At 35.0% G+C, this 24443-nt stretch overlaps 3 protein-coding genes across 3 annotated transcripts; 1 reads left to right on the top strand and 2 right to left on the bottom strand.

Annotated features, from left to right (window-relative positions):
• Nucleotides 1-5519: 5519 nt before the first annotated feature.
• Nucleotides 5520-8855, bottom strand: LOC106337067 (TBC1 domain family member 13). The gene is made up of 9 exons (XM_013776092.1): nucleotides 8485-8855; nucleotides 8306-8398; nucleotides 8126-8230; nucleotides 7438-7590; nucleotides 6977-7075; nucleotides 6753-6881; nucleotides 6428-6607; nucleotides 6194-6310; nucleotides 5520-5914 (listed from the first exon to the last, which is right to left on the bottom strand). The coding sequence occupies exons 1-9, from the start codon at nucleotides 8776-8778 to the stop codon at nucleotides 5759-5761; spliced, it is 1326 nt and encodes a 441-aa protein (XP_013631546.1). The 5' UTR covers nucleotides 8779-8855; the 3' UTR covers nucleotides 5520-5758.
• A 1391-nt stretch (nucleotides 8856-10246) lies between these two features.
• LOC106339465 (inosine triphosphate pyrophosphatase) lies at nucleotides 10247-12196 on the top strand. Its single transcript, XM_013778284.1, has 8 exons — nucleotides 10247-10413; nucleotides 10497-10561; nucleotides 10734-10797; nucleotides 10888-10897; nucleotides 11391-11422; nucleotides 11514-11626; nucleotides 11750-11826; nucleotides 11937-12196. Exons 1-8 carry the CDS (start codon nucleotides 10287-10289, stop codon nucleotides 12061-12063), a joined length of 615 nt encoding a protein of 204 aa, XP_013633738.1. The 5' UTR covers nucleotides 10247-10286; the 3' UTR covers nucleotides 12064-12196.
• Nucleotides 12197-14612: 2416 nt separating this feature from the next.
• On the bottom strand, nucleotides 14613-18450 carry LOC106336928 (probable pectate lyase 15). Its single transcript, XM_013775909.1, has 6 exons — nucleotides 18238-18450; nucleotides 17736-17795; nucleotides 17141-17224; nucleotides 15644-16390; nucleotides 15419-15557; nucleotides 14613-15319 (listed from the first exon to the last, which is right to left on the bottom strand). Exons 1-6 carry the CDS (start codon nucleotides 18339-18341, stop codon nucleotides 15098-15100), a joined length of 1356 nt encoding a protein of 451 aa, XP_013631363.1. The 5' UTR covers nucleotides 18342-18450; the 3' UTR covers nucleotides 14613-15097.
• Between the last annotated feature and the right edge of the window lie 5993 nt (nucleotides 18451-24443).

The raw sequence follows: 24443 nt of genomic DNA on the forward strand, positions 1-24443 counted from the left end.
GGATACTCTTAAATTGGCTGAGACGGAATCAACACTCTGGGCTGAGGCACAGTTACTGAAAGATCAGAAGATGGGAGCGGAGACTCAGGTTACGTTTCCTCCGTCGATTCCCGGCAGATGGTGCTTTACAGATGGATCATGGAAAGAGGGAGATATGTTCTCTGGCCAAGGCTGGTTCAGTACTTTAATTGGATTTGCGGGTCTGATGGGAGCTAGGAACGTAAGAGCGTCTCTATCTCCTCTGCATGCAGAGTTCGAGGCGTTACTATGGGCAGTGAAATGTATGAAGAACTTAAAACAATTTCAGGTTACGTTTGCAACGGATTGTTCTCAATTGGTGAAGATGATTTCGGAACCAGAAGAATGGCCAGCTTTTACAAGTTATTTGGAAGATATCAAGAATCTGAAAGAGAGTTTTACACGTTCAGAGATAATACATGTACCAAGGACGCAAAATAAAAAGACGGATAATCTAGCACGCAGTGTCAGAAAACAGCCATCTTTCGTCGTTCACATGGACCAATATCTCCCGGTGTGGTTTACAGAGTCTATATGAGTCTGGAATGTTGTCGATAAAAAAAAAATATATAAAGTTACTTTTTTTGAAACTATATAAAGTAAGTATTTCCAAAGTCAGAGGAATGATCTGCTTTTAAAATACTCATTGAAGAAGTCCAAAGTCTGCACCAGAGCTTCACTACTTTTCAGCTAAAGTATGTTTTCAGGACTCAAAATACAAGGACGTACACTCTTGCACGTGTTGCACAATGTCAATCATCATATTTTGTCTATATGGAAACAAAGTCTCCTTCTTGGTTAGCAGAGTTTTATTGAATATGTTTATGTTGCCGTAAAAAAATACATCCAAATCAAGTGGTCTATTCACCATTAGATTATTCAACGAATTATTTTACCGATACTTAAGCGCAGGGGTGGGCATATCGGTTTAGTTTCGGGTTCGGTTTCGGTTCGGTTCGGTTTGGTTTGGTTAATTTGGGTTTTATAAAACTCAACCCAATTAAAACCAAACCCAATTAAAACCAAAGTAGCTTTGGTTTGGATTCGATTTGGGTTTAGTTTGGTTCGGTTTGGTTTAGATTTAGTTTGGTTCTTTAAAAATCTATGAAACAAAAAAAGAATTTAAAGTTCGATGACAAAACTCTTAACCACGTCAAAAGAAGAAATACATAATAAGCAAAGAGCAGACTATTTGTAATCTAATTAGCGTAACAAAGACTTGTAAACATTCCAAAAACTATTAACTAAAAGACTATTTGCATCTACCTTTTTGTTTTTATTGATCCTATAATAACTTTATTACATAATTTAGAGAATGAAAATTAGAGAAGAAGAACGAAACGAGATGACTATGATTTAGATGCTTATAGTTTTTAAGTTTTGTTTTCAGTACAATATTTAGGTATTAGGATTATTTGAATCATATTTGAATTTTTTTTAAAAAATATATGGAAGTTAAGAAAAAATGGAAAACAAAACTTTAACTAAAATTTGCAATATGTTAGTATATATATATATATATATTGGATTATTGGTTTGGTTCGGTTTGGTTGGTTTGGTTCGAACCCAAACCAAACCATTCGAGTTGAGTAAAACATGAACCAATGGAGTTATGTAAAGAGCACAGTTTGGTTTGGATCTGTTTAACTTCGGTTGGTTTTGTTTGGATCGGTTCGGTTTGGGTTTTTTGCCCACCCCTACTTAAGCGGCTTATTTTCAGGTATAAATTTGAAAATTTAGATAATTAATCAACCAAATTTGAAAATTTAGATAAATTAAAGTCCATGAAAATTTTGAATAAGATATAAAATGACTCATCTACACCAACTATATGTCATTATATGAATCTACAATATATGTATAATACCAATATATCTTTAACTATATGAAACCTATTGGTCATGTCATGTATTAACTAACATGTTTTATATAGTTTCTAAGAACAACTACAATGGGGAATTCTCACACCAAATATCTAAACTATATTTACAGATTAATATTTATATTCTATTAAGGGGATCTCGAGATCATTTGAGATATTTTGAGATATTTTGGGAAGAGGTTCTCGTGGTTTTGAGATTCCCAAAACAAAACTTAATTAAAATGTTTAATTTTAATATTTTGAAAACTTTGTGAGCACCTCCCATTAAGATTGCTCTAAGAGCATGTCCATCGCTCATAGTGATGGCAAATGAGTTGTCCTGCCTCGTCCCCCCTTTTTGGTTTGTTGTCAAACAGATTTTGGCGGGTCTGTCTCGCCGGGCCACGGTCTTCGGAAAGGCTGACCAAACCCGCCATGCAAAATGTATGGGCCTTAGCAAGTTGACCGGCGGTACAAAAATTCTTCCATTGCCTGCACAAACCTACAAGACTTTTTTTTTTTTTTTTTTTTTTTTTTTTTTTTCAAACCTACAAGACTTGCACACGCCATAAACACATGGTCAGCATTAGTTTGAGTTTGTTACAAGCATTAGGCATGACTTATAATGAGTTTAATTCAAGTTACAAATAGTCATTGTAATAAGAAAAAGAGACGAGGATTAGTCATACATTATCAAATTTGTTACAAGTTGTTATTACTCATAAATCATAACAGAAGTGAAGTCCTTGAATTGTACACTTATCTCCCTCCTACTTCTTTTGTTTTTAAAGTTTGATTCAAGTTACAAGTAGTCATTACTTCATGTGTGCAATTCAAATAACATTCTTAAATCGTGTTTACTGCAAAGAAGGAATTATATGCATGTGTAATCGATTCGGCAATCACCTCTCTCTTGTCGATCAGTAGAAGAAATGAGAAAAAAAAACTCAATTAAAGGGAAGAAGAAAAGTCGTCACCATTTAAACCGACAAGGAAAAGCAAGCCTGTTGTGCTCAGCTCTTCATTTTTCTCGAACCCGTAAAAAGACTCAAATGGCCCGCAACTCAACTAAAGCCCATCCCGCATTGGCCCAATTCCGTGCAGGACAAGACCGCGAGGCCCACTTAATAATGGCCTGCAAAAATGCTGCCCAAACCTGTCCATGACAAACTTTTATGGGCCAGACCCGCGGTTCAGGTCCTCATTTGCCGTCTCTAATCGCTTAGAACCCATGTTTATGTATTTCAGCAACAATTTATCATTATTTTATTATAATTTTGCTGAAGAAATAAGTTTTAATTTAAAAACAGAAAAAATGACTGAGAAATGAACACGTAACCGTTGAGATTCTGGATAGATATCTTCTCTCTTTTTATCATTTAACCTTTTTTGGTCAACTAAAACTTTTTTATCTAATCTTACTCCCAAAAAATGGAGCAGAGGTCTCTCTTTTTTTAAATACAATTGGTAACAAAGCTAAGACCGCAAACAAAACTGGTTGCTATAACAGCAAAACTGAATTTAAAAACATGACAAAGACTAGAGGAGCAATCTTTATACTCACCTACATATCTGTGTTGGAGTTGCTCTAAAAAAACATATTTCTTATTGTCAGAACATTGAATCGAATGTCAGAATAATGAAAAACTGACCCGTTTGAGATAGAACCCGATCTAATTTTAACGTCATAATGTTAGTTATTTGGTTCGATTAAATTTTTTCATTGGATCATGTCGGGTTTTCAATATTAAATTGCGGGTTGGACGTAAAATCTACTATTCTGACAACAAGAAAGTGTGATTGTAAATAAAAGGGGTATGATTGTAGTGTTAACTATATAATACACGTCATCATGTTAATTAACCATATGTTTCATGCAGTAGTGATATATCGTATATATTATTTGAAAAGCATTACAACTTCTTTTTGTATCAACATGTCATCACTAGAATGATTCTTAGAATCATTAGAAAAATATGTTGGTCCATCTAATTATATAATAAGTTTTTTATTAAACTAACAATAAATTCATCATTAATGTACTTTATTATTTCCTTAAATAAAATTTACGGAATTAGCTAATGTGGCTAAAGTATATATGACAATTAATGATTTTGAATAATAAAGATTTGATAAAAAATAGTGTATCTTCTATCATATTTGTTTAATTTTAAACTATTAAATAAATTAAATAACAACAATAACCATATACAAAAATTTAGATACAAAAATTTAGATTTTTATGTATATGTTATATTTTGAATTTTTACAAACGATTATAAATTACTAAAACTGTTAAAAGTCTCACATTCAAATTTTATGATCCATGATTTAAAATTTTTGTTATGACAAAATACAAATGATTACAAAAAATATATAAGTAAAAAATCCAATTTAATTAATTATTAAGATTAATATATATATCATTTTTAATTAAACTATAAACCATATAAAATACAATTATTTTAGTTTCAAAATTTACTTTGAACAACTTTTTTGATAAAAGTTTTGAACGATCATTGACAACTTTTTTTTTTAAATTATAAATTACTAAAACTATTAATCTTTTATTATCAGTAATTTAAATTTTTTTCTATAAAAGATACAAATGATCAAAAAAACTATATGAGTAGAAATCATCATTTAATAGACATTAATATTATAAATATACTAAAATATATTATCTATATTAGTATCATTTTAATTTAATAACATATCCTATCAAATATAAAAAAGAATATTTTTTTGATTAATAAAATTGATTTATATGTTCGCACTAATTTAATTATATATTTAATAGTTACTAACTTTTAATTATTTAATATTTCATGATATGTAAAAATATTTAATACATAAAATAATTTATATATATAATGTTGATTCTTGCGCGGATCTTAACCTAGTATTGATATTATTTAGATGTTTGATTATGAGATAAAATATTTTACTGGTATAGATGGTAATCATTTTTTCATTAAAGATGTATAAAAGAATTTCTACAAATTATTAATCAGAACAATTGTGGTATACGTACGTACCATTGATTAGGTCGTAAATAGAATTAGCAGACGCAAGGTAATGAGTTGATTTTTTCAAAAAAAAAAAGAGGTAATGAGATGACATTATGTTATGGTGGGGTAGACCATATGATAAACCAAATCTATTAATAAGAAAATTAACTGAGTTGAAATACAAGCAAAGAGATGTTACAAAGTATAAGAAATTGCCAACATCAGGAACTTGAAGTTTTCGGCGAACAAGGAATCAACCAAGAAACCGAATCAAGCCATAGCTATAAACGTACCGATCCATTTTCTTGAGTCTTCAACAAAATGTTTTAGAATTCTCCAAGAAGAAGATAGTAAGCAGCAACAATAAAACACAGCAGAAAAGACGCGAAGAGAAGGAAGATGTAACAGTATGGGAAAAGGACGATCATAATCATTAACAAGATTAGTGAAATCGTTCCACAACTCATGACTGCCCTTTGCTTTTGTTGGAAGAAAACCAGGAGTTTTTTTTCTTTTTGACTTTGAACAAAATATTTGTCACACAATTACTTCTTCAATTTTTTTTAATTTATTATTCAGATAATTTACCAAATCAAACCAAGAAAAGAAACTTCCGTGAAATGATCAAAGAAAAAAAATATAAGATCTGACATCCTAAAAACTCTCTATCTATAATATCTGTTACACATCATTACCATCAGAAATCTCAACACTGAAGCAAGGTTTGATCTGAAATATTCTCAGGCAGCTACAGTTAACTTACACAATCATGTACATATGAAGAAAGAAAGTTGCAGAGTCTATGAATTCAAAACAACAAGGAGAAAGGGACTGAATGATTGTTAAAACCTGACGATCTTTATTTATTTTATTTAGAGCGCAATTTATCTGCGACATAGAGCATATGGCTGATGTTTGTAGGAGGATAGTTTTGAAGAAGTTTGAGGTTCGACGTGAAATCACCAGCCAGCAGACGCCTTCGTACTAGTATCAACATTGCACAACATACTCGTAGTAGCGTCTCCTGCAAATTAATGTTTCATTTTCACTTGTTAGCCTTCTCTCTTACAAAACAGCAAGTGCATGTAGAGCCAATTTACGATAAGATGCAAAGAGAATCTCTATACCACGTACAAAAGCCATATCGTTGTTAATGTCTCCTAATTCTTCCCTACATACATGCACGTTATATTGTCCTAAACTAAGCTGCTTAGAGGTATTGAAATGAAACCCTTAATGACTCGAGTCACTCACAAGAATGGAATTCACTTCGGAAACTGAATGGTAATAAATTGAATACTACCTGTGGACCTTCGGGGTCGCTTAAGAGTGTGTCCCAGATGTGAAGGCTTTCCACGAAGTTGAACTCTTGAGTCAAGAGGAGTGTGATCCATCTGAACGCATAGAATTGTGGGTTTATCTGAAAATTGACACATGGGGTATCAACTGTCACAACGCTGAAACACTTCTACAAAATTACCGAAGCTCCAAAAAACGAAAATTTTGAAAGCAAGGCGTCTCATCAGTGATATCTTACTTTAGTTGTGACTTCTAGGTGACGCCAAAGTTCTTCATCATGATGCTTTAAGAGCATGGACAGCCTTGTTATAGTGTAACGTATACCCACCACACTGTTATCAAGTTGCTGACAGAAATTATCTCGAAACCCACTCATCAATTCAACAAAACAGAAAAATGCATCTGCTTCAGCATACGCCTGCAACACTTAAAATGCCAGCGTTAAGCAAATAAGGGGGACGAGGTGGTGTTCTATCCAAAAGACATCCATTAGAAGTAGAAAAATGTGAGTATAAATAAAACAAGGAAAAAAAAGAAATGGTATATTAGCAAGAGCTACTCACTGCATTTCCTTTATCTGGGTCATTTTTAAAGATGTAGAAGATAGGTGCCAATATCTCATTCATCCCTTGTACATATCTGATGCCAGGATTCAACTTTGCAAAGATAGTCAACACGTTCTTCAAAGCATCCTGAAGATGCAAGACATGTACAAAATGACCGGGAAGACTATTAATATGCACATGTTTCAACCAAGCGCTTTAAATAGGCAAACCCAAAATCCAACCTGATTAGATTTTGCTACCGCTGAATCTCCAGAGAAAAAGTGCATGTCTGGATGCGTACGCATCACATCACGGTCGATCTGTTCCAAGACTTCCGTGTCCTGAAAGTACCAGTTTAAAATTAGGAAGGTCATTTTGCAGCTTTAAATGCAACATGAAAAAAAACAGTGCTAAACCACGAAGAGAAAATGATATTTCATAGTGATTATGTGCAGTCACCAAAGAGTCATGCTTTTACAACCAACCGTAAGTGACAAAATCATGATGAAAGAAACAAAATTTTAGAAGTGCATAAGTGAGCATTTACAAACTAATATCTGATCATAATTCAGCTATATTATCCATGATACTATAACTTTCAGGTTACATTCAGAACTCAATACTAACGTAATAACATCTAAACTTGACTCACAAAATTGATAATATTTGAGGATAATGATATCTCAAGCTGAAATCTAAATACCTTGAAAAAGTTGTTCCATAAGCTTGTTGTTCCAAGACTTAAGGGATGATCCTCATGAGTTATCTCTGACCTTGAGAGGGCACCAGGGCTTTCGACTTTCGGATCATTACTATCGCCACCCTTTGATTTCTCCATCTTCCTTGTTACTTCAGACTAACTAGCCACAAAAAACCGGGGTTATCCTAAATAGAAAAATAAGAAAGTGACATGAAAAAGGAAGAGCTATCACCCAGATAACGTAAGCATCTCTATAATGACTGATTCTTCATTATTAACTACTCTATTTATCATTGTACCTCTAGGACATATCATATGCACAATGGCCCTAGAACAGTCTGCTTAGTCAAACACATGACATCTATTTAGCTGTCATCATGTCAACAACATATTACACCAACAAATACAAGCATGTGGATCAAAACTAATAAAAATGTATGCTTTCCAATTAAACATCATTGAATTCTACTTAATGACAGTCATCATCTTCTATTGACAGCGAATTTCCATCAACACGCCCTTAGCTAGTGGCAACAAGCCCATTATGTCTACTTCATCACTGGTTTGTGTGTGTGTTCGGTCAATCAAAGCTATTTATCATTTTGTATCCCATCAGAAGTTTTGGACAAAAGACCGTCACAAACCAATCAGTACAATGAACTTGAGCATCAAATCACCAAAATAAACTTACGGGATTCATCAGAAGCTCCTCTTTGAATTGCTTGTACTGGGACCTTTTCTTAGCTAACTCAGAAGACCACAGTGAGCGATCAGGTGAAAGATAGCCCAATAAAAGCTGACACAATCAGGATAAACAATATGAAGCTGAAACTGAGAGTAACAGTGAACTCAAAGATATTCTATTTGGTACCTTCCAGACGAGGGAGCGAATGCCAGCATCATCAGGTAGACCTTGTGAAGCGATTTTCCTCAATTCCTTCAAGTCTATCACCTTCTTCGATAACTATCACAAAGAGCAATCAAGAAAAGAATGTAGAGAGAGAGAGAGATAATGAGTTTGTGTGTGTGTGTGTGTGTTTAAGGACTAACCTCAGCGACGACCTGCGTCTTCCGAGAAACATCCTCAGCCGCGGGAGTTACGCTTCCAGGTCCATCTACCCCGCTCCCGTTAATCTCAGATTTGGAAGGAGGACGAATCGGAAGAGGCGGAGCTGGTGCGGCGGAAATCGTGGAAGGAGGAGGACGCTCGACGATCGGAGGAGATGGAGCGACGGTGGTGGCGGCGGCGGGAGGAGGGCGATCGTCGGGGATGGGAGAAGGAGAAGGAGAGGAGGACCAGAGGGAACTGTTGAGCCACTCAGGGACACCTTTCTTCGCCGCCATTGTTTTTGAGGAAAAATGTTTGGAGTCTCTTCTTGCTTCTTGCTACTTCTCTCTCTTGTGCTCTTTCTTTCTCTCTTTCTCGGGGGAGAGGTTAGGAGTTCCGTGTACAGCTGGCTGGCTGGCCCACGCTCTCTCAATGCGTCCTTTTCTTTTTCTAAAATCCCCCAAAAATAATACTACAACTACAACCTACTGCCAAAATTGCATAAATTGACATCATTTTCCTTATTTTCCGCCATATATTTTTATACTAAACAAACTAGTGATCGAATTTTCACATTTTACTAAGTCTTAAACTTATCATCCTTTCATGAGATCCGTTAAACCATTATAAGTTAATTTTGATCATAAGATGTTATATCAACATCGTGTATACATACTCTGTTTTTATTACAGCTTTCTTAAGAATGATGAGAAGGTGGAACGTAGGATATATGAAACCATATTCCCTTCGTTTAGGTCATTGGACCTTTCAGTGTTGGGCCAAGTCGAACAAAAGATTAGGCAAACAGTTAAACCGAATACGAGCCCATTACTTCAACAAGTTAGAGAGAGAGAGAGAGAGAAAACAAAATTAAGTAGAAGAGCATTCTCTCGGTATCGATTGCGTGTCATCGAGGTCTAACGAGGGATTGAAGGCTGAGAGGTCGCCGTCTTCTTCGTAATCGAAGTGGTAGTCTTCTCTGGTGATCTCTTTGTACAAATGCTTGTAGTACAAGACAATATCAGCTATTGTATCACATCGATCAATTGTTAAGGCATGAGAGTTTCTCTCCATACATTAGGGAACGTAAACATTTCGTGTGTGTTATTGCGTGCTAACGTTTGTTAGGTTGGTTGAATCTGATCGTATATCAAGTGACTAACCGGATAGAAGTGAAACAAAACTAGAATCAGACAGGTTTTCAGCTTAGGGATATAAGATTCAATCTCTTTCGTACTGATATCAGAAGGTTGATATGTCTTACTTTAGGATGTGTTAGCTTGATTATTGGACTTGATGGAATCTATCCATGAAAAGTTCTAGATTCAGGAGACTTGGGTATGTGGAAGTTCGAGACTTTAGGCATCAGATGAGTCTGGTACAAAGAAACCATACACCGGAGCTAAACCAAAAGCAGCTTCGGAGTCGCGAGAGAGAATCACAAGAAGCAGACTGAGTCACTGAACCGTTCTTCGATGTAGATAGTCTTGACTTTGTTAATAGTTAAAAATAGTGTTTGATATTATGTATGTAACGTTAAGCTGTTGAAATGTTTTGTGGATTGACAGGAGTAGCTGATAAAACACTTTTTGTGTGTTTGCATCTTCGTGTTGGACATTATATCAAAAGCCGGTTTACCTAAACTAATTTCAATCGCAAACCTTATTTGACGAACAAGGATAACAACACTTAATGGGCCTACAAATACGTGAACTTGGCCCATTTTTCTTCGATAAATAATCAGACGGTCATAACTGGGCTGCAGTGGGAGGAGTCGATTACTTTTGCTATCTGAGAATACAAAATGGCGGCGAAAGCAGCGGTGGTATTGCCACGTCCGGTGACGTTTGTGACGGGAAATGCTAAGAAGCTCGAAGAGGTCAAAGCTATCATCGGGAGTTCCATTCCTTTCAAGTCTCTCAAACTCGACCGTTCGTACCCCCCTTTCGATTTCAACCTCAGTTCCAGTTTTAGTTAATCTCATTCTTATTACTCCTTGACTGTTGAGTTGCAGTGCCTGAGCTGCAAGGTGAGCCTGAGGATATCTCCAAAGAGAAAGCTCGTCTGGCTGCTCTTCAGGTCCACAAGCTGTTACCCTTTTCGATTACTCAATTTTATTACCTGTATTGATTGAAATTCATCATTCTTATGTGTAAATGTGTAAGCTTTATTGTGATCATACACTGTTGTCTCGTTTTCTTACTTGTGCTGAATAAACTGATACAAATTGTGTTTCATTGTGAATGAGAAGGTAAATGGGCCAGTGCTAGTGGAGGATACATGCCTCTGTTTCAATGCTTTGAAGGGTCTCCCTGGTATGTTTTCCTTAAACATTCTCCCTTATTTCATTTTACTCTATGAATAAATTGGTCACACTGTCTTATTTGTTTTTTGGGGTTTTGCAGGTCCTTACATGTAAGTTCTCCCCTCTTAATGCTCTGCTTGTTTCTTTCTTGTCCATCCTTCACAAGAGAGGATATATTTTTCTACTTTTTCCCAATGTGTAACAAACTATGAATTAACTAGGTAAATGGCTTACAGACATAAATATACCAAGCTTATCAAGTTACATCTGTATATCTTCTTTAATCTGAGTCTTTCTTGATCAAAGTACGTGTCATTTACTTATAATTGGGTTGGATCAAGTCATGTTCTTAGTTTTTTTACGTAGCTGCTAACTGGTGTGAGTGTTGTGATCATGGATGTCTTAATTCATTGCTGGACTGAAATTTAGAAGAGACCTCTATTTTCTTCACTTACTGGAAGTTAGAAAGTAAGACTAGGAACATATATTTAACTTTTGGTCAGTATCAGATTGATTCAGCGTGGGACTAACTGTATTGGAGTTATGTAGAGTTCTTCTTTCTAGTACTTTTGATCTTCTTTCCTGTTTTTTTTTCTTCTGCAGCAAGTGGTTTCTTGAGAAGCTTGGCCATGAAGGTTGTGATTATCAACTGTTTCTTTTTCTTTTCTCACTTCACCCTTTGTTTTATTTATCTCCTAACCCAATCTTGGTCTGACTCATGTTCAGGTTTGAACAACTTACTGATGGCCTATGAAGATAAATCAGCTTATGCATTGTGTGCATTCTCTTTCTCGCATGGTCCAGGTGCTGAACCTCTTACATTTTTGGGGAAAACTCCGGTATGTTCACTGCCCTTTTTTAAATATCAAACTTTCTGCTCTATCTGCTTAGTCATTTTAGAGTTTCTCTATTTGTTAATTGTTGAAATTTCGATTGATATTTCTTTGTTATTGATATGTTAGGGTAAGATAGTTCCAGCAAGAGGACCAACTGATTTCGGGTGGGATCCAGTGTTTCAACCTGATGGATATGACCAAACGTACGTGCGCCTCTGTTCTATCACTCAGAAAACGTAGTATTAGACCTTTTTTTTCAGATATCCTCAAAACTGAGAAAGCTTGCTTGGTGATTTTTCTATATTGGTTGTAGTTATGCAGAAATGGCAAAGGAAGAAAAGAACAAGATATCCCATCGGTACAAGTCTTTAGCTATGGTGAAATCTCACTTTAAGGAGGCTGGCTACGTGTTCCAGACAACAGATGATGATACCAATTAAAGTGAAAACCCAGTCCCCATTTTCCTTGTTCTCCTTTTTTTCTGAATTACAATTAGAAACACTTTTGTTCACAAGTTTCTAACCAAAACATAAAATGGCAAAACATATTTATTGGATTTTGCTTTGATCTCAATTCTCAACAGACAGTAACACTAATCATTGTCATGAATTGAAACCTTGTTGCGTGATTCATTTATTTGGTTGAATTGAACTGCGTTCGTAGTAATATCATTCTTGAACGTTGCCATGAAACAAAATCTTTACCAGGAATCTAAACTTTTAGTGTAGATTTCATGAGAGATCAAAAAAAAAAAAATGTAGATTTCATGTAGCTTGCTCAGTATAACTAATACTCACATCTTCGAAGGCGTAACTTTAGATCTGGTGGGTGGATCAGTAATGGTAAATTAGTGCGTAGAATCTCTTGAAGATTTCTATTTTTGTTGTTATAAACCTTACATTTCTATTTCCTATATGTATCTAAATATTCATGAGAAACAACTCAAATCAGATTCCCTAAGGAGTCTGCAAAATAAATAATCTATGTTCGCAAAGACCGAAGTCATTGGCAATACACCTGCGTTTAAGGAGATTTTCGATAGAATTCAAGTTTGTAATGCTGGTAGACATTAAAAAAAAAAAAATGAGCCCTTGCTTGTTTGTTTGAAAAGAAAAAGCCCTTGTTTGGTAAAATATCATTCATTAAATACTCTTATGGGAGACTTGTATGACCACTAACTTGGAAGGATCGCAAAGTAAGGAGATGATATTATATGTTTCACATGAATTACCGTTTGTGATCAGACAATGTATTTATGAGAGTACAACCAGTGGATAAAGCTCCTCATGTAATCTCTTGGAAGTGCTTACGAAATGAATCCAGTAAGCGTACAGAAAATTCCAACTAGTAACGTGCAGAGCAAGAAAAAGAACCACCCACTTCTCAAGTTTAAAAGCAAGTTTAAAAGAAGAAAGAAAGATCGGATACAACGGTTTATGGGTTTGGCATCACATCACGTCGTAGTGTAACAACTCCTTTATATTTACTCACTACTCCCAACTGTTTTGTGGTTTCATTCCTATATTTCACAAGTATGTAGTTTGCTTTAGAGGTTGCTTTAGAATTCAAAAATCAATTCAGGCCCTGTTCGTTTGCTCACCATCTAGGTGAAAATACAAATCGATGTTCGTTTTGTGCATTATAATGCTACATCCAGATGGATCACCCAGCTGAATTTTTAAAAACTCATCCAAATTCTCACCCAAATGAAGGTGAGTCTTGATGGTGCATCTGGATGCAGATGCATCTAGTCCAGTCCAAAATGATAAATGACAAAAATGACCTTTTAAAATCAAAATATTATTTTCAAACCCTAAATTCTATTTTTTTGCATATATATTTTTCTGTTATAACCAAAAAAATGCATTTTCTCGCAAAAACTGAAAAACACATTTTTCCACCAAAACCGCGAGATGCGTTTTTCCACAAAACGTAAAACACACATTTCCATAAAAACACATTTTTTCGCCAAACCAGTAAAACCGCACTTTTCGACCAAAACCGAAAAATCGCATTTTCCTCGCATTTTCCTATCAAAACAAAAAAAAACGCATTTTCCAGCCAAAACCCAAAAAACCCATTTTCCCTCCAAACTCCAAAAAACATTTTCCTGCCAAAACCGCAAAAAGCATTTTCTTGCCAAAACCGGAAAACAGAATTTTCTCGCCAAAACCAGAAAAACGCAATTTTTCCGCCAAAACCAGAAAAATGCATTTTCTCGCCAAAACCGGAAAACACAATTTTCTCGCCAAAATCGGAAAACGGAATTTTCATGTCAAAACCGAAAAAACGCATTTTCCCGCCAAAACTGGAAAACACAATTTTCCCGCAAAAACCGGAAAACACAATTTTCCCGCAAAAACCGGAAAACATAATTTTCCGGAAAAACGCATTTTCCAGCCAAAACTGGAAAACACATTTTTCGCATTTCCTCGCCAAAATCGGGAAAAATGTATTTTCCCACCCGAAACCGGAAAAAATGTATTTTCTCGTCGAAACCGCAAAAATGATTTTCCCGCCAAAATCGCGAAAAAAACTTTTCCCGCCAAAACCGCAAAACACACTTTTCCCGTCCAAACCGCAAAACGTATTTTTCCGCCAACCCCATAAAAACGTATTTTTCCGGCAAAACAACAAAAATGAACTTTTTCGCCAAAAACACATTTTCCTCAAAAACCGCAAAAATATTTTCCGCAAAAACTGTAAAAATGCTATTTTTCTGCCGAAACGTAAAAAATTATATTTTAATCATTTTATTAACAAGTCCACCTGGATGAAGATGAAAGTTAAAAAATGAAAAGCAAACGAACATAGTTGCATTCAGATGATTCATCTGGATGCATGGACGAAATGAAGAAACGAACAACATCCAGATGCTCCATCTGGATAAGACATCTAGATGGACCATCTGGGACCATCTGGATGCATCTTACAGATGTACAAACGAACAGGGCCTCAATCATCCAATTACTGAAACACTCGAGCCAACAAAACATAAAAGACAACTGAAGTTGCAAAAAAATCAAGAAAGCTTTTCAATCGTCTTCTGTTACAATTTTTTCTTTACTATGACCACTAACTTGAAAGAGAAACCCAAAAAGACTACAGACGCAAGGGAGTGAGATCCAGTAAAACCATAGGGACTTTAACAACTCCAAAACCAAATGGGAAACAAAAACTAAAAACCATAAGAGACTCTTAAAAGAAGGAAAACCTTTTGAACAACGCTTCTGAGCTTGCTCCTCTTTGTTTCCCCAAACACCATTTTTTAAGAAAAAGAAGAAAAAGCAAGCAGAGGTTGACCAATTCCTACCACCTGTAAGAAAACTGAGTGGGATCTACCGAAACAATGATACGACCACAACGAGACGAGAAAGCAGAAAGACTACTAGTACTACTTACTATATATTCCACTTTCCATAGATATGGGAAAGGGTTTAGGGTTGGTTAGTACTATGGGTGGTATAGAGAGAACTAACAAGGTCTGCCTCTGCGGCAACCTAGTGCTCCTGCAGTAGAGGTTATGGTGTGGACCATTGATGATGGTTTAGCTGCTAAGCTTGAGGCTCGTCCATAGCTAGCTGATGCTTCTGCTCCTGATGCCTTGAAGAATGCTCCATTCAGTAGCAGATCTCCTTCTGATCTCCAATTCCACTTCTGCCACTCACTTGCATCTGTCTCTACTCTTTTCGTCACCTATTTGATCCACATTTGAATAATCTTTGATATGAGGATAACTGTACACTACAACACCTTCCTCTGTTATTAAGACAAACAAAAATTTAGAAATTGAACCTCTTTGGCGAAAGGGTTCTTAGGAGCAGCATATCTGTTTCCTTGACTGTTGATGGTTGGATCTGCACTCCCACCAATTGCGTACATCTCCCAGTGTGTGTAGTCGTTGTTGACCACATGGAAATACCCATGTCTGCACCTGCAATTGGACAATCCAAATTCTACTATCAGAACAAATGATGATAGCTTAAGTCTAAGAATTTCAAAAAAAAAAAAAATAGCAACCTTGGCATTCTCTGAACCAAGCCTTCTCCAAAATGGTTGTAAGCAATGGTCACTTGCATCAGCTTGTCTTTTGTGTAGGAATCACTGTGGCCGAGTAACATGACCTCATTGTGGTGTGTAAAGTGGTTATTGGAAACGGTAATAGCAGTAGAACCCATGACAGCATCCACAAGGCCATCAGCACAGTGAGAGAGAGAGTTATGATCAATCCAGATATGAGATGATTGAAAGATAGAGACTGCATCACCATCAGCCATTGTTCTCCAGCCAAAGTGAGATGGCGAGCTTCTAACCATGGCGTTTCCAGTAGGCTTGCAATCATGAATGTGAAGACCATGGATGATGACGTTGGTGATAAACTGGATAGTGATGCAAGCACCGTTGGCTATATGGACATTAGCACCACGACCATCAATGGTCTTGAAACTGTTCATAATCAGCTCTTGTTTCAGCTCTATCACCATATCTCTCTTGAACACAATCCACAGAGGCTCATCTTGGATAACCGCATGGCGAAGAGTTCCTGGTTTGGGGTTAATAACGTCTTCATCAGTGGGGTCAGTGACAACGTAGAAGCGTCCATCACGACCACCAACAGCGTTGCGTCCAAAACCGATCCCACAATCGGCGAGGCGTTTGCGGTTCTTATGCCAGTTACGGTCACAACGCCAACAGTCATCGATTGGGTTACCGGTTCCACATGAGAAAAATCCAAGCTTCCTCCTTGCTGTGATGTTATGTTCGCTCCTGAAAATCAAAACTTAATACATTAATCACAACACATGAATTCAAATAAGGATTTCTTTTTTATGTTTTTTTACCGGAATGTAGAGGCTGATTAAAACATCTCAGCCACCGTTAATGTTTGTTCTTACCTAACGTAATAAATTTCTTTGTAGGTTTATGAGGTCAATAAAGTAGTTGTTCTTACATCGATTTTTCGGTCTCATTAATGTTCAAGTGGTGAAAAATTAAAATAGACCAAAGATGATAGAGACTCTCAGAAACTAAATGCCACAAAAAGACGGTAGAGAGCAGTTGCAAAAGTCCAAAAAATCAGAGAAAGAAAAGTGAATCGAGCTAATTGAAGAGGCCGTTAAATACAAAACAAGACAATGTCCGTGCGAACTCTGACAATTGCGAGAGCGTGGTGAAACGACAACGTGTCAGTTTTATTCTAGTGCTGGTTTCATGTCTGTACCTATCTATATGGTTTAAGTAGCATAGCTCCGCGACGAAAATTTAAAGAGACATGAATAGCAACTCAACTTTTACGGATAAAAAGACAAATTTAATTAAAATAAAAAAGAAATTCAAGACTTTTGTTCTATGTTCTTTAATACTACTAACACATAAGTTTACTTCTGGGTTCTTTAATTAAGACTTGTCGTCTGAAATGCAATTTGTAGATAATGAAAAAATGATGTATTCCCGAGAAAACTTAATGCAGTCACACAAAAGAGAAAGACAGAGAGAGAGAGAGAGAGAGAAACTCACATCTGAACAAGGGTAGAGACTTCATCAGCAACCTTATCTGGATCATCAACCGCGTGCTGTTCATTCAACTCCACACCTTCAAGCCTGCGAAATGACGCGACCAACCATAAACTAAAATTATCAACACATTTAAATTTTTTTTTTAAAAGAGATCGGTCCGACACGTGGTAACATCTTAACGCAAGTAAAATCGGATAATATGTAAATGCGAGAGTATAGCACAAACGTTTTGATGAAACTGACTATTTAGCCCTTCTGAGAAACTGCACGTTATTAACTTTTATCATCGTCGATAATTATTTACTGACGTGGAATATATGATAAACATTTATCAGACTCTAGGCTAGAGAGACAGAGCATGTGTGCGTGACCGGTGATGAATGAATAAAAAGGTAAAAGGCAACGGTTAACGAATCCGAGGGATCCTTAGCATATCAACGGCTAGGATTGTTAGTTAACACTCCACTTTTATTTTTATTTTAAAATTGAACAAAAAGGTTAAACCTAGCGGTTAAAAGCGCGTTTCATGTTTTCGTGAGCGGCGGCAAAACAAATAAATTCCAATAAATAATCAAGTTTTGATTCGCTCTTTTACCTGTTCGCCGCCATTGTTGAGCTGTTTTTTGAGCTCTGCAACTCCTCTGTTTTCAGCTTCCTGAAAAAAAAAACAGAGCATTATTACGGAATCTGGAGTCTTAAGCTCAAAAATCTCACAGAAAGACTCACACATCACTAGAAACTGAAAGAATCAGCTACGAAATTAATATAATAGGGCACAAATCCATGAAAACTCGAAAATCGACAGAGATGGAAAATATCAAAATCCTCCGTAGAAAATAGACAATGCAGCTTACACAGAGACTTCGTATCAACACAGAAGAAGAAAAAAGTTCAGCTGCGAAACAAATCAGTCGAAGAGAGAGAAAAAAATCAGGACTACTTGGAACATAGATGGAAAATGTCAAAATCCTTCGCAGAAATTGAGAATGCAGCTTAAACGGATACTTAAAAGCAGCTCGGAAGAGAAAAAAATAGACAAGATCCGAGGACGAAGACGAAACCATAGCGAAGAGATATTTACAGAGAGAAAGAGAGACCTGGAGCTAGGGATTTCAATTTTCCGGAGAATCGTTGCACTGAGGGCTAAGAGGACGAGGACGGTCAAACAAACAGAGGTTACTTTCTGAGACGACGACGCCATTGAGGAAGCTTATTTCTGAAATGTTCTCACTTTTTCTCGGGAAAAAAGGAAGCGGCGAGAGGAGAGAGGAGGTTAGAAGAAGCAGGAGACGAGTGACAGATTAGTGCACAAGCTCCAAGGTAACCGTCTCCGTTATTTATACGCAAAAAAAGGAAACGTTAACGTTGCCGTTAGTTTTCAAACGCCGCTACTTAACAGGCAGTGAAGTTGTTACTTTTTTTTATTCTATAGGTGAGGTTTTAACATTGAACAATTAAGTACTCGTATGAATTTAACGTTTTCGTAGTTTCGCAATTTACACTTTCACCGTCTCTTGTTTACCGTTCACTCGTTTAGTCCCTTAATTCTAACGCCGTAACTTGAACGAAACTCTCAACTGCCGTAACCGCCTCATGTCTCATTTGCTAATTATTATCTTAATTAATAATTATTAAAAATCGTTATAATAAGACAATCGATATTTAACATTTCTGCATTGTCAGGTATTTACTCTTACTTACTTCGATTGGGTTTCCTAATCGAATTATTATCATCTTCAAAGTTCACATACCATTATATAGTTTAAAACTGTAAATTAATTTCGGGTAAATTAAGGTACAATTTTTGGATAAATTTGAAAATAAATTTTTTTTTTTATTTACGCAGATGAATAAATATTGGTGGTGTGGTTGATAATCAAATGTAATAAATTTTAAATATCCAAAGTGTCTTACAGTTGTAGTGTAAATGTGTAATTTACAAAAGTGTCATTGATAATGCAAATAATGCAAACAATTTCTGTTACAAGAAAAAACTATAATAATAATAATAATAATAATAATAATAATAATAATAATAATAATAATAATAATAATAATAATAATAATAATAATAATAATAATAATAATAATAATAATAATAAAGCAAACAATTTCTGTTACAAGAAAAAACTATAATAATAATAATAATAATAATAATGCAAACAAATTGTTTTTTATGCATTGAGTTCAAATATCTTTGGTAAAAATGATTATTCTCTAAATTAAAATTTCTAAAAATGGACTCTGGATTTGAAAAAAGATTAAGATGTAATGTGAGAAATATTAACGAATGGAACAATTGTCTTAGATCCTTAATCCCAAAAGTGTCATAGACCAAACTTTAAAAAGTAAAGTTAAAAATCACGATACATTAACAGTGTTTTTTCAACATTGTTCTATACTACTAAACACATAAAGTGATGTTACATTCAATCGCTGCTTGGTAGTTAAAAAGTTTTATACAAAAAGTAAATAAAATATCTCACATATAAAATGGGACTCGTATATGATTCAATATTGCAAGGGAAAACATTAATACATACATACATGATACATACTTAAGTGAGAGAATCAGACGTGATTACCGAAAAGGATAAGCAGATGTTTGTGATTAGTTAATGGAAGAAACGAAATTAACTAACGGAAGTAACGAATTAAGGAGCTTGTAAATGCCACGTCATCAAAAGACACGGATGCTATAACCACTGTTTTTTTTATATATGCCGGATTTAAAGGAAAATATTTTCTCCAACTTAATTAATCATAATTTTTTTTATCTCCTTTCATGTTCCTGATTTTTGTTTCTCGGGCGCATATTACGGTCACTTGTTGACCGGCCACATCACGCCGTAGTATGTTTCCACCAAATGATAAAAACTACGTTGTGAATTATCAATCCGTGCAAAAAAAGTGAAACCAATATACCATTTTTTGTTTTCCAACATTTTATAAATTAAATCGGACATAAAAGAAACTTCTCTATTTGTAATCTCTGCCTGACAGACGAAAAATCTGGCGATGCTCCTAAAGTTTCGGCGATCTGACTTAGCTTCGCCGTCAGAGGCATCACTTCCTCCCTTCTCCTTTTCCCCTTCACTCTTCTTGCTATTTTTCTCGTGGTGTCAGATATGGTTGACGCTCTGCTGGTGACCTTCTCGTCGGAACACTATTTCTACACCTATAGAAGGTAGATCCGGCGTCCGAGGGTTCTATTTTGAAGTATCACCGAGGCATTGCGGGTGTTTTTGGAAGGGAGTTGGCGTTTAGGGTTTTGATTCTTCGCAGATCTCATTTTTCCTTTTTGCAGATTTGTTTAGTTTCATGGTGTTGACGACGCGTGAAGGTATGTGTTGAGTTTTCCCATTTTCTAACTTTGTTTCTATCTACGGAGGTTGTCTCCATGGTGGTTGGAGGGGTTAACTTCCTGTGTGACGCGTCTTGGTGTCTCGTCTATGCCCTGGTTGTGTTTCCGTTCAAAGGAGGCGATGGGGTGCTATGACGGCACGTGCTCAGTCTTCCATGTGCTTGTATGGCTGCAGATTGGCTGGAGTTTTGCGTGTGTAGCTCATGGGTTTTGGGTTTGAATTCTCGTCTATGGTAGGAAAAAATTCTTCTCCAGTTGCTACTCTCCTTTTGCTCATCCTCCTCACTGTCCATATCAAGTTTATGCTCTATCCATTTCGCGTGTGGTTTCAAAGCTTCCTCGGGCTCATTTTGCTGGTACTCTTTGCCTCTCCAGTGACATGTGATCGTATATCGCAGAAAAGACTGGATGGGGTCCTCTTATTCATACCAAGACGCCGGTTTGCAATCATGTTCAAGTCATTACAGTTGTGTGTCGGCGAGGAGACTTGGGTGGGGTTTGGCCATCCCAGTGTCACAATGTCTTTTTAGATTCTCTGGCATGTTAATTTTTTTTCTTCGTTTCCAAGGCACGAGGAGCTTTCATCTAGATTTTGTGTCCATCACAACCCGCTTTTGATCCGGACTGTGTGTTTCCTTGTGGTCCTCGACTAATTGTGACTTACATTCCTTCCCGTGGGTGTTGCGAGGATAGGATGGCATTCTGAAAGGTTTGTTATCTCCCTCTCCTTACCTTTGGTGTCAAGAGATTTATTGTCAATGAAGATCAGAAGCTTGAAGAGATCGTTATGAATCAGCTACTCATGTATCTGAGGCTGCGAGGAGAATGCCACATTCTAGTGATTAACATTAACGATTGAGAACGAGAATTGATTTTTAGGATTATTGAGTGAATTCGCGGAATGCACCGGTATGGTAGTTGAGCAAAGCTAGGGATTCAAAGTTTGAATTAGTTTATTTTGTTCGAATCAAGCTTGTAAATCGATATTTGAATTCCCGATTTACCTGGTTGAGTAATGAAAGTAAATATTAAAAAAGAAGATACCATTTACTTTGTGAATGAACTATATATGAGTATGAGTGTTTGGTTGAGCCACTGTGGTCTCCGGTGGTGCCTAGTTGCAGGCTTCGCGCCTCCAATCTGTGGGGTCAGGTTCGAGTTGTGATACCCTAAGCCTTTCTCGGTTTTTTCTACATATTCACGAAGATCCATGGTTCTCTGGTCTTGTGGTGTTTTGGTGGAGTGTTTTTAGTGAAGAGACACAACGTAGTGGGTGGATTTGGCCTCATATATGAACTGCAAGTTTCCTATGCTCAATTGAATGTTCGTTCCGAGGACGGCAGATAAAACTTATGTTAGGGTTTTCTCTATGGCGATGGAGGGAAGATGGTGGAAAGGTGTGCCCTAGCCCTAGGGCAATCCTCTCATCGTTCCGAACTGGAGAAACTGTTAGCTTTGTTGGGTTTTCTTACCCTTACGCTTCTCTCTCTCTCGTTTCGTGTTCGTGGATCCGGTGAACTCTCCCTACATGTGAGGTGGTCGTTGTCTGTGCTACTAGCTCATCTTCGTTTGGTTTGGTGTAAACATCTCGGCGGAAGTCACTCAACTTTCGGTTTAACTCTCATGATTTTTTTTTTCCGGCAGTTGTCTTAGTCGATATGGCTTTATCGTCGGCCGTGACTCCAACGGATTTTTTTAGTGTTTGGTAGTGTATTTTTTTCTTTATATAGATGATTTTAGATTTCAGACAAATCCGGTTTGGGTAAAACCAGTTAATTTGTTTAATTTTAATTTTTTGTATTTATTTGCTTTATTTTTTCCAACTGTCATTGTAAACAAAAAAAACTAAAACTATTTTTAATTCGAAGAACCTATTAAAAAAATCAGATATAGTTTTTTTTATTAGTTTGGGTAAAATCAGATATGGTTTTTTTTTAATAGGATCTTCAAATTAAAAATAGTAACAAAATAACTGTAATTTTACCCAAACTAATTTAAAAAAAATTAAGGTTTTAATTTCAGGAATCCTATTTAAAACCTTACAACGAAACACTCTTAAAACCTTGATTTTTTCTATTAAAAATTATAAGTTTCAAACTAATAAATTTAACATTTCAAATTTTATTTTTTGTCACATTATAGTTTGATAATTATTTTCACTAAATCATTGTATTTTTTAAAAATTAAATTCTGTCAAATATTCGTTCTCATTTTGTTTCATTTTAATTATTTAGTCTCTTGACAATGTGTTTATTTGATTAATGAAAACACAATCTCATCGTATTATGAGTTTGACCATTCTCTCTATGGTAACTGAAATAGGTTAATGTATATTTTGTTTAAGTATTTTTTTGAATGAATGTTAAATTTGTATTCACTAGAAAATTGATTTACGTCAAGTGTATTCTGAGTATTCTGTTTTTAAAGATTGCAACAGAAAAATAAACTTACTCCCTACTCCCAAACCAGAAAGGAAGAATGTCCCATCACAATTACAAGACTGAATTTAATTCCTGATTTGTTTCTCAATGATCTTCCCCAAAGCTGATGTTTAAGTATTTTCCATTAAATTTATCTTGTACTCTCATTTTATCCTTTTATGTGGTTTCATATTGTGTTTACTATTAAAAGTTTTAGTACTATATGAGTTCTATCACTTTCTTCACTGAATATGAAAGTTGTGTAGATTTTAGATATTCATTTGGATACAATAATCTTAGATTTTTTTTATATCATTAATTTTTTTGCAATGATTATAGAGTTTTTTTTTTGCGCTACACACATTTTTTTATTTGTTATTTTTTTTTTCCAAATCTGTTTGTAATATCGTTGTTTTAATTATGTAATAATTCTTGGATGTGGTTTCCATTATTTTCTTGGTTAAATTTCCTTTATTTGAATTGTGTGACCAAAAAGGAAAAGAACAATCCATGAGTTCACTCTCTTTCTTTTCTTTTAATTTTTTGTTAACCTTGGTTTGATGAAAGTAAATGGATTAAAAATTTCTAATGAATTTTCATATCTATTATAGAAGTTTATGTATTTCTTTGAGTTATATTATGTATTTGTTTGTTTTTCTATTTTTTTGTGTGAAATTGCTATTTTGATTATGTATTAATCTTTAGCCAAGGTTTATATCATTTTTCTTGTTAGTTTTTGTAAACTTAAGTTTGATGACTAAAAAAATGAGATCTTTCAAACTCACTATTATTATTCTTGGTAGCATGATTTGATGCAGAGTGAGTATTGTAAATGGATTTTGTTTTTCAAACTGATTTTTATTAAAAAAAGTTATGTTTTAATTATGTTTCCCGGAAATTCATTTTATTTCTGTTAATAAAACGTAAAAAAGATTATGATAAATGAATTTCTCTTTTCAAGTTCTGATGAGTTTTATTTATTTATTTTTGAAATTTTGAATTTTGAACTATATCCTGTAACTTTACTGAATTATTATTTATCACAGAAAAATTGATATAAAATTTTGGATGGATTGAAAATAAACTAATGTTTAAAGAGAATTTTTGAGTTATTGAATGTTTGGTAATTGGTTTGTTTTAAATAACAGAAAATATAAATATGGAATATGATATATATATATATATATATATATATTAAAGTTACAATTTTTTTCAAGTGTATAGAGAATATCTGGATAAGGTGGCAAGATGATTACATGAGGTGATCTTTATAATATTATCAGAAAAGTCAGTTTCATACATGGCACACTCACATTAATTTTTACGATGAATAATTACAAAGGTAACATTAATGAACTAAAATATTATTTTTGATGGTTATTAACAACAATTATTCATGTTTCCTTTTTCTTAAAAAATTACGATTAGACTTAATTTAATTTTCCTTTTTACTAAAGCATATAAATAATAAAAAGGAAAGATTTATGAAATATAAACATAGATTTTTATATAAAAATAA

Source organism: Brassica oleracea, chromosome C4 (genome assembly GCF_000695525.1).
Source record: "Brassica oleracea var. oleracea cultivar TO1000 chromosome C4, BOL, whole genome shotgun sequence".
In the NCBI taxonomy this organism is placed as follows: Eukaryota; Viridiplantae; Streptophyta; class Magnoliopsida; order Brassicales; family Brassicaceae; genus Brassica; species Brassica oleracea.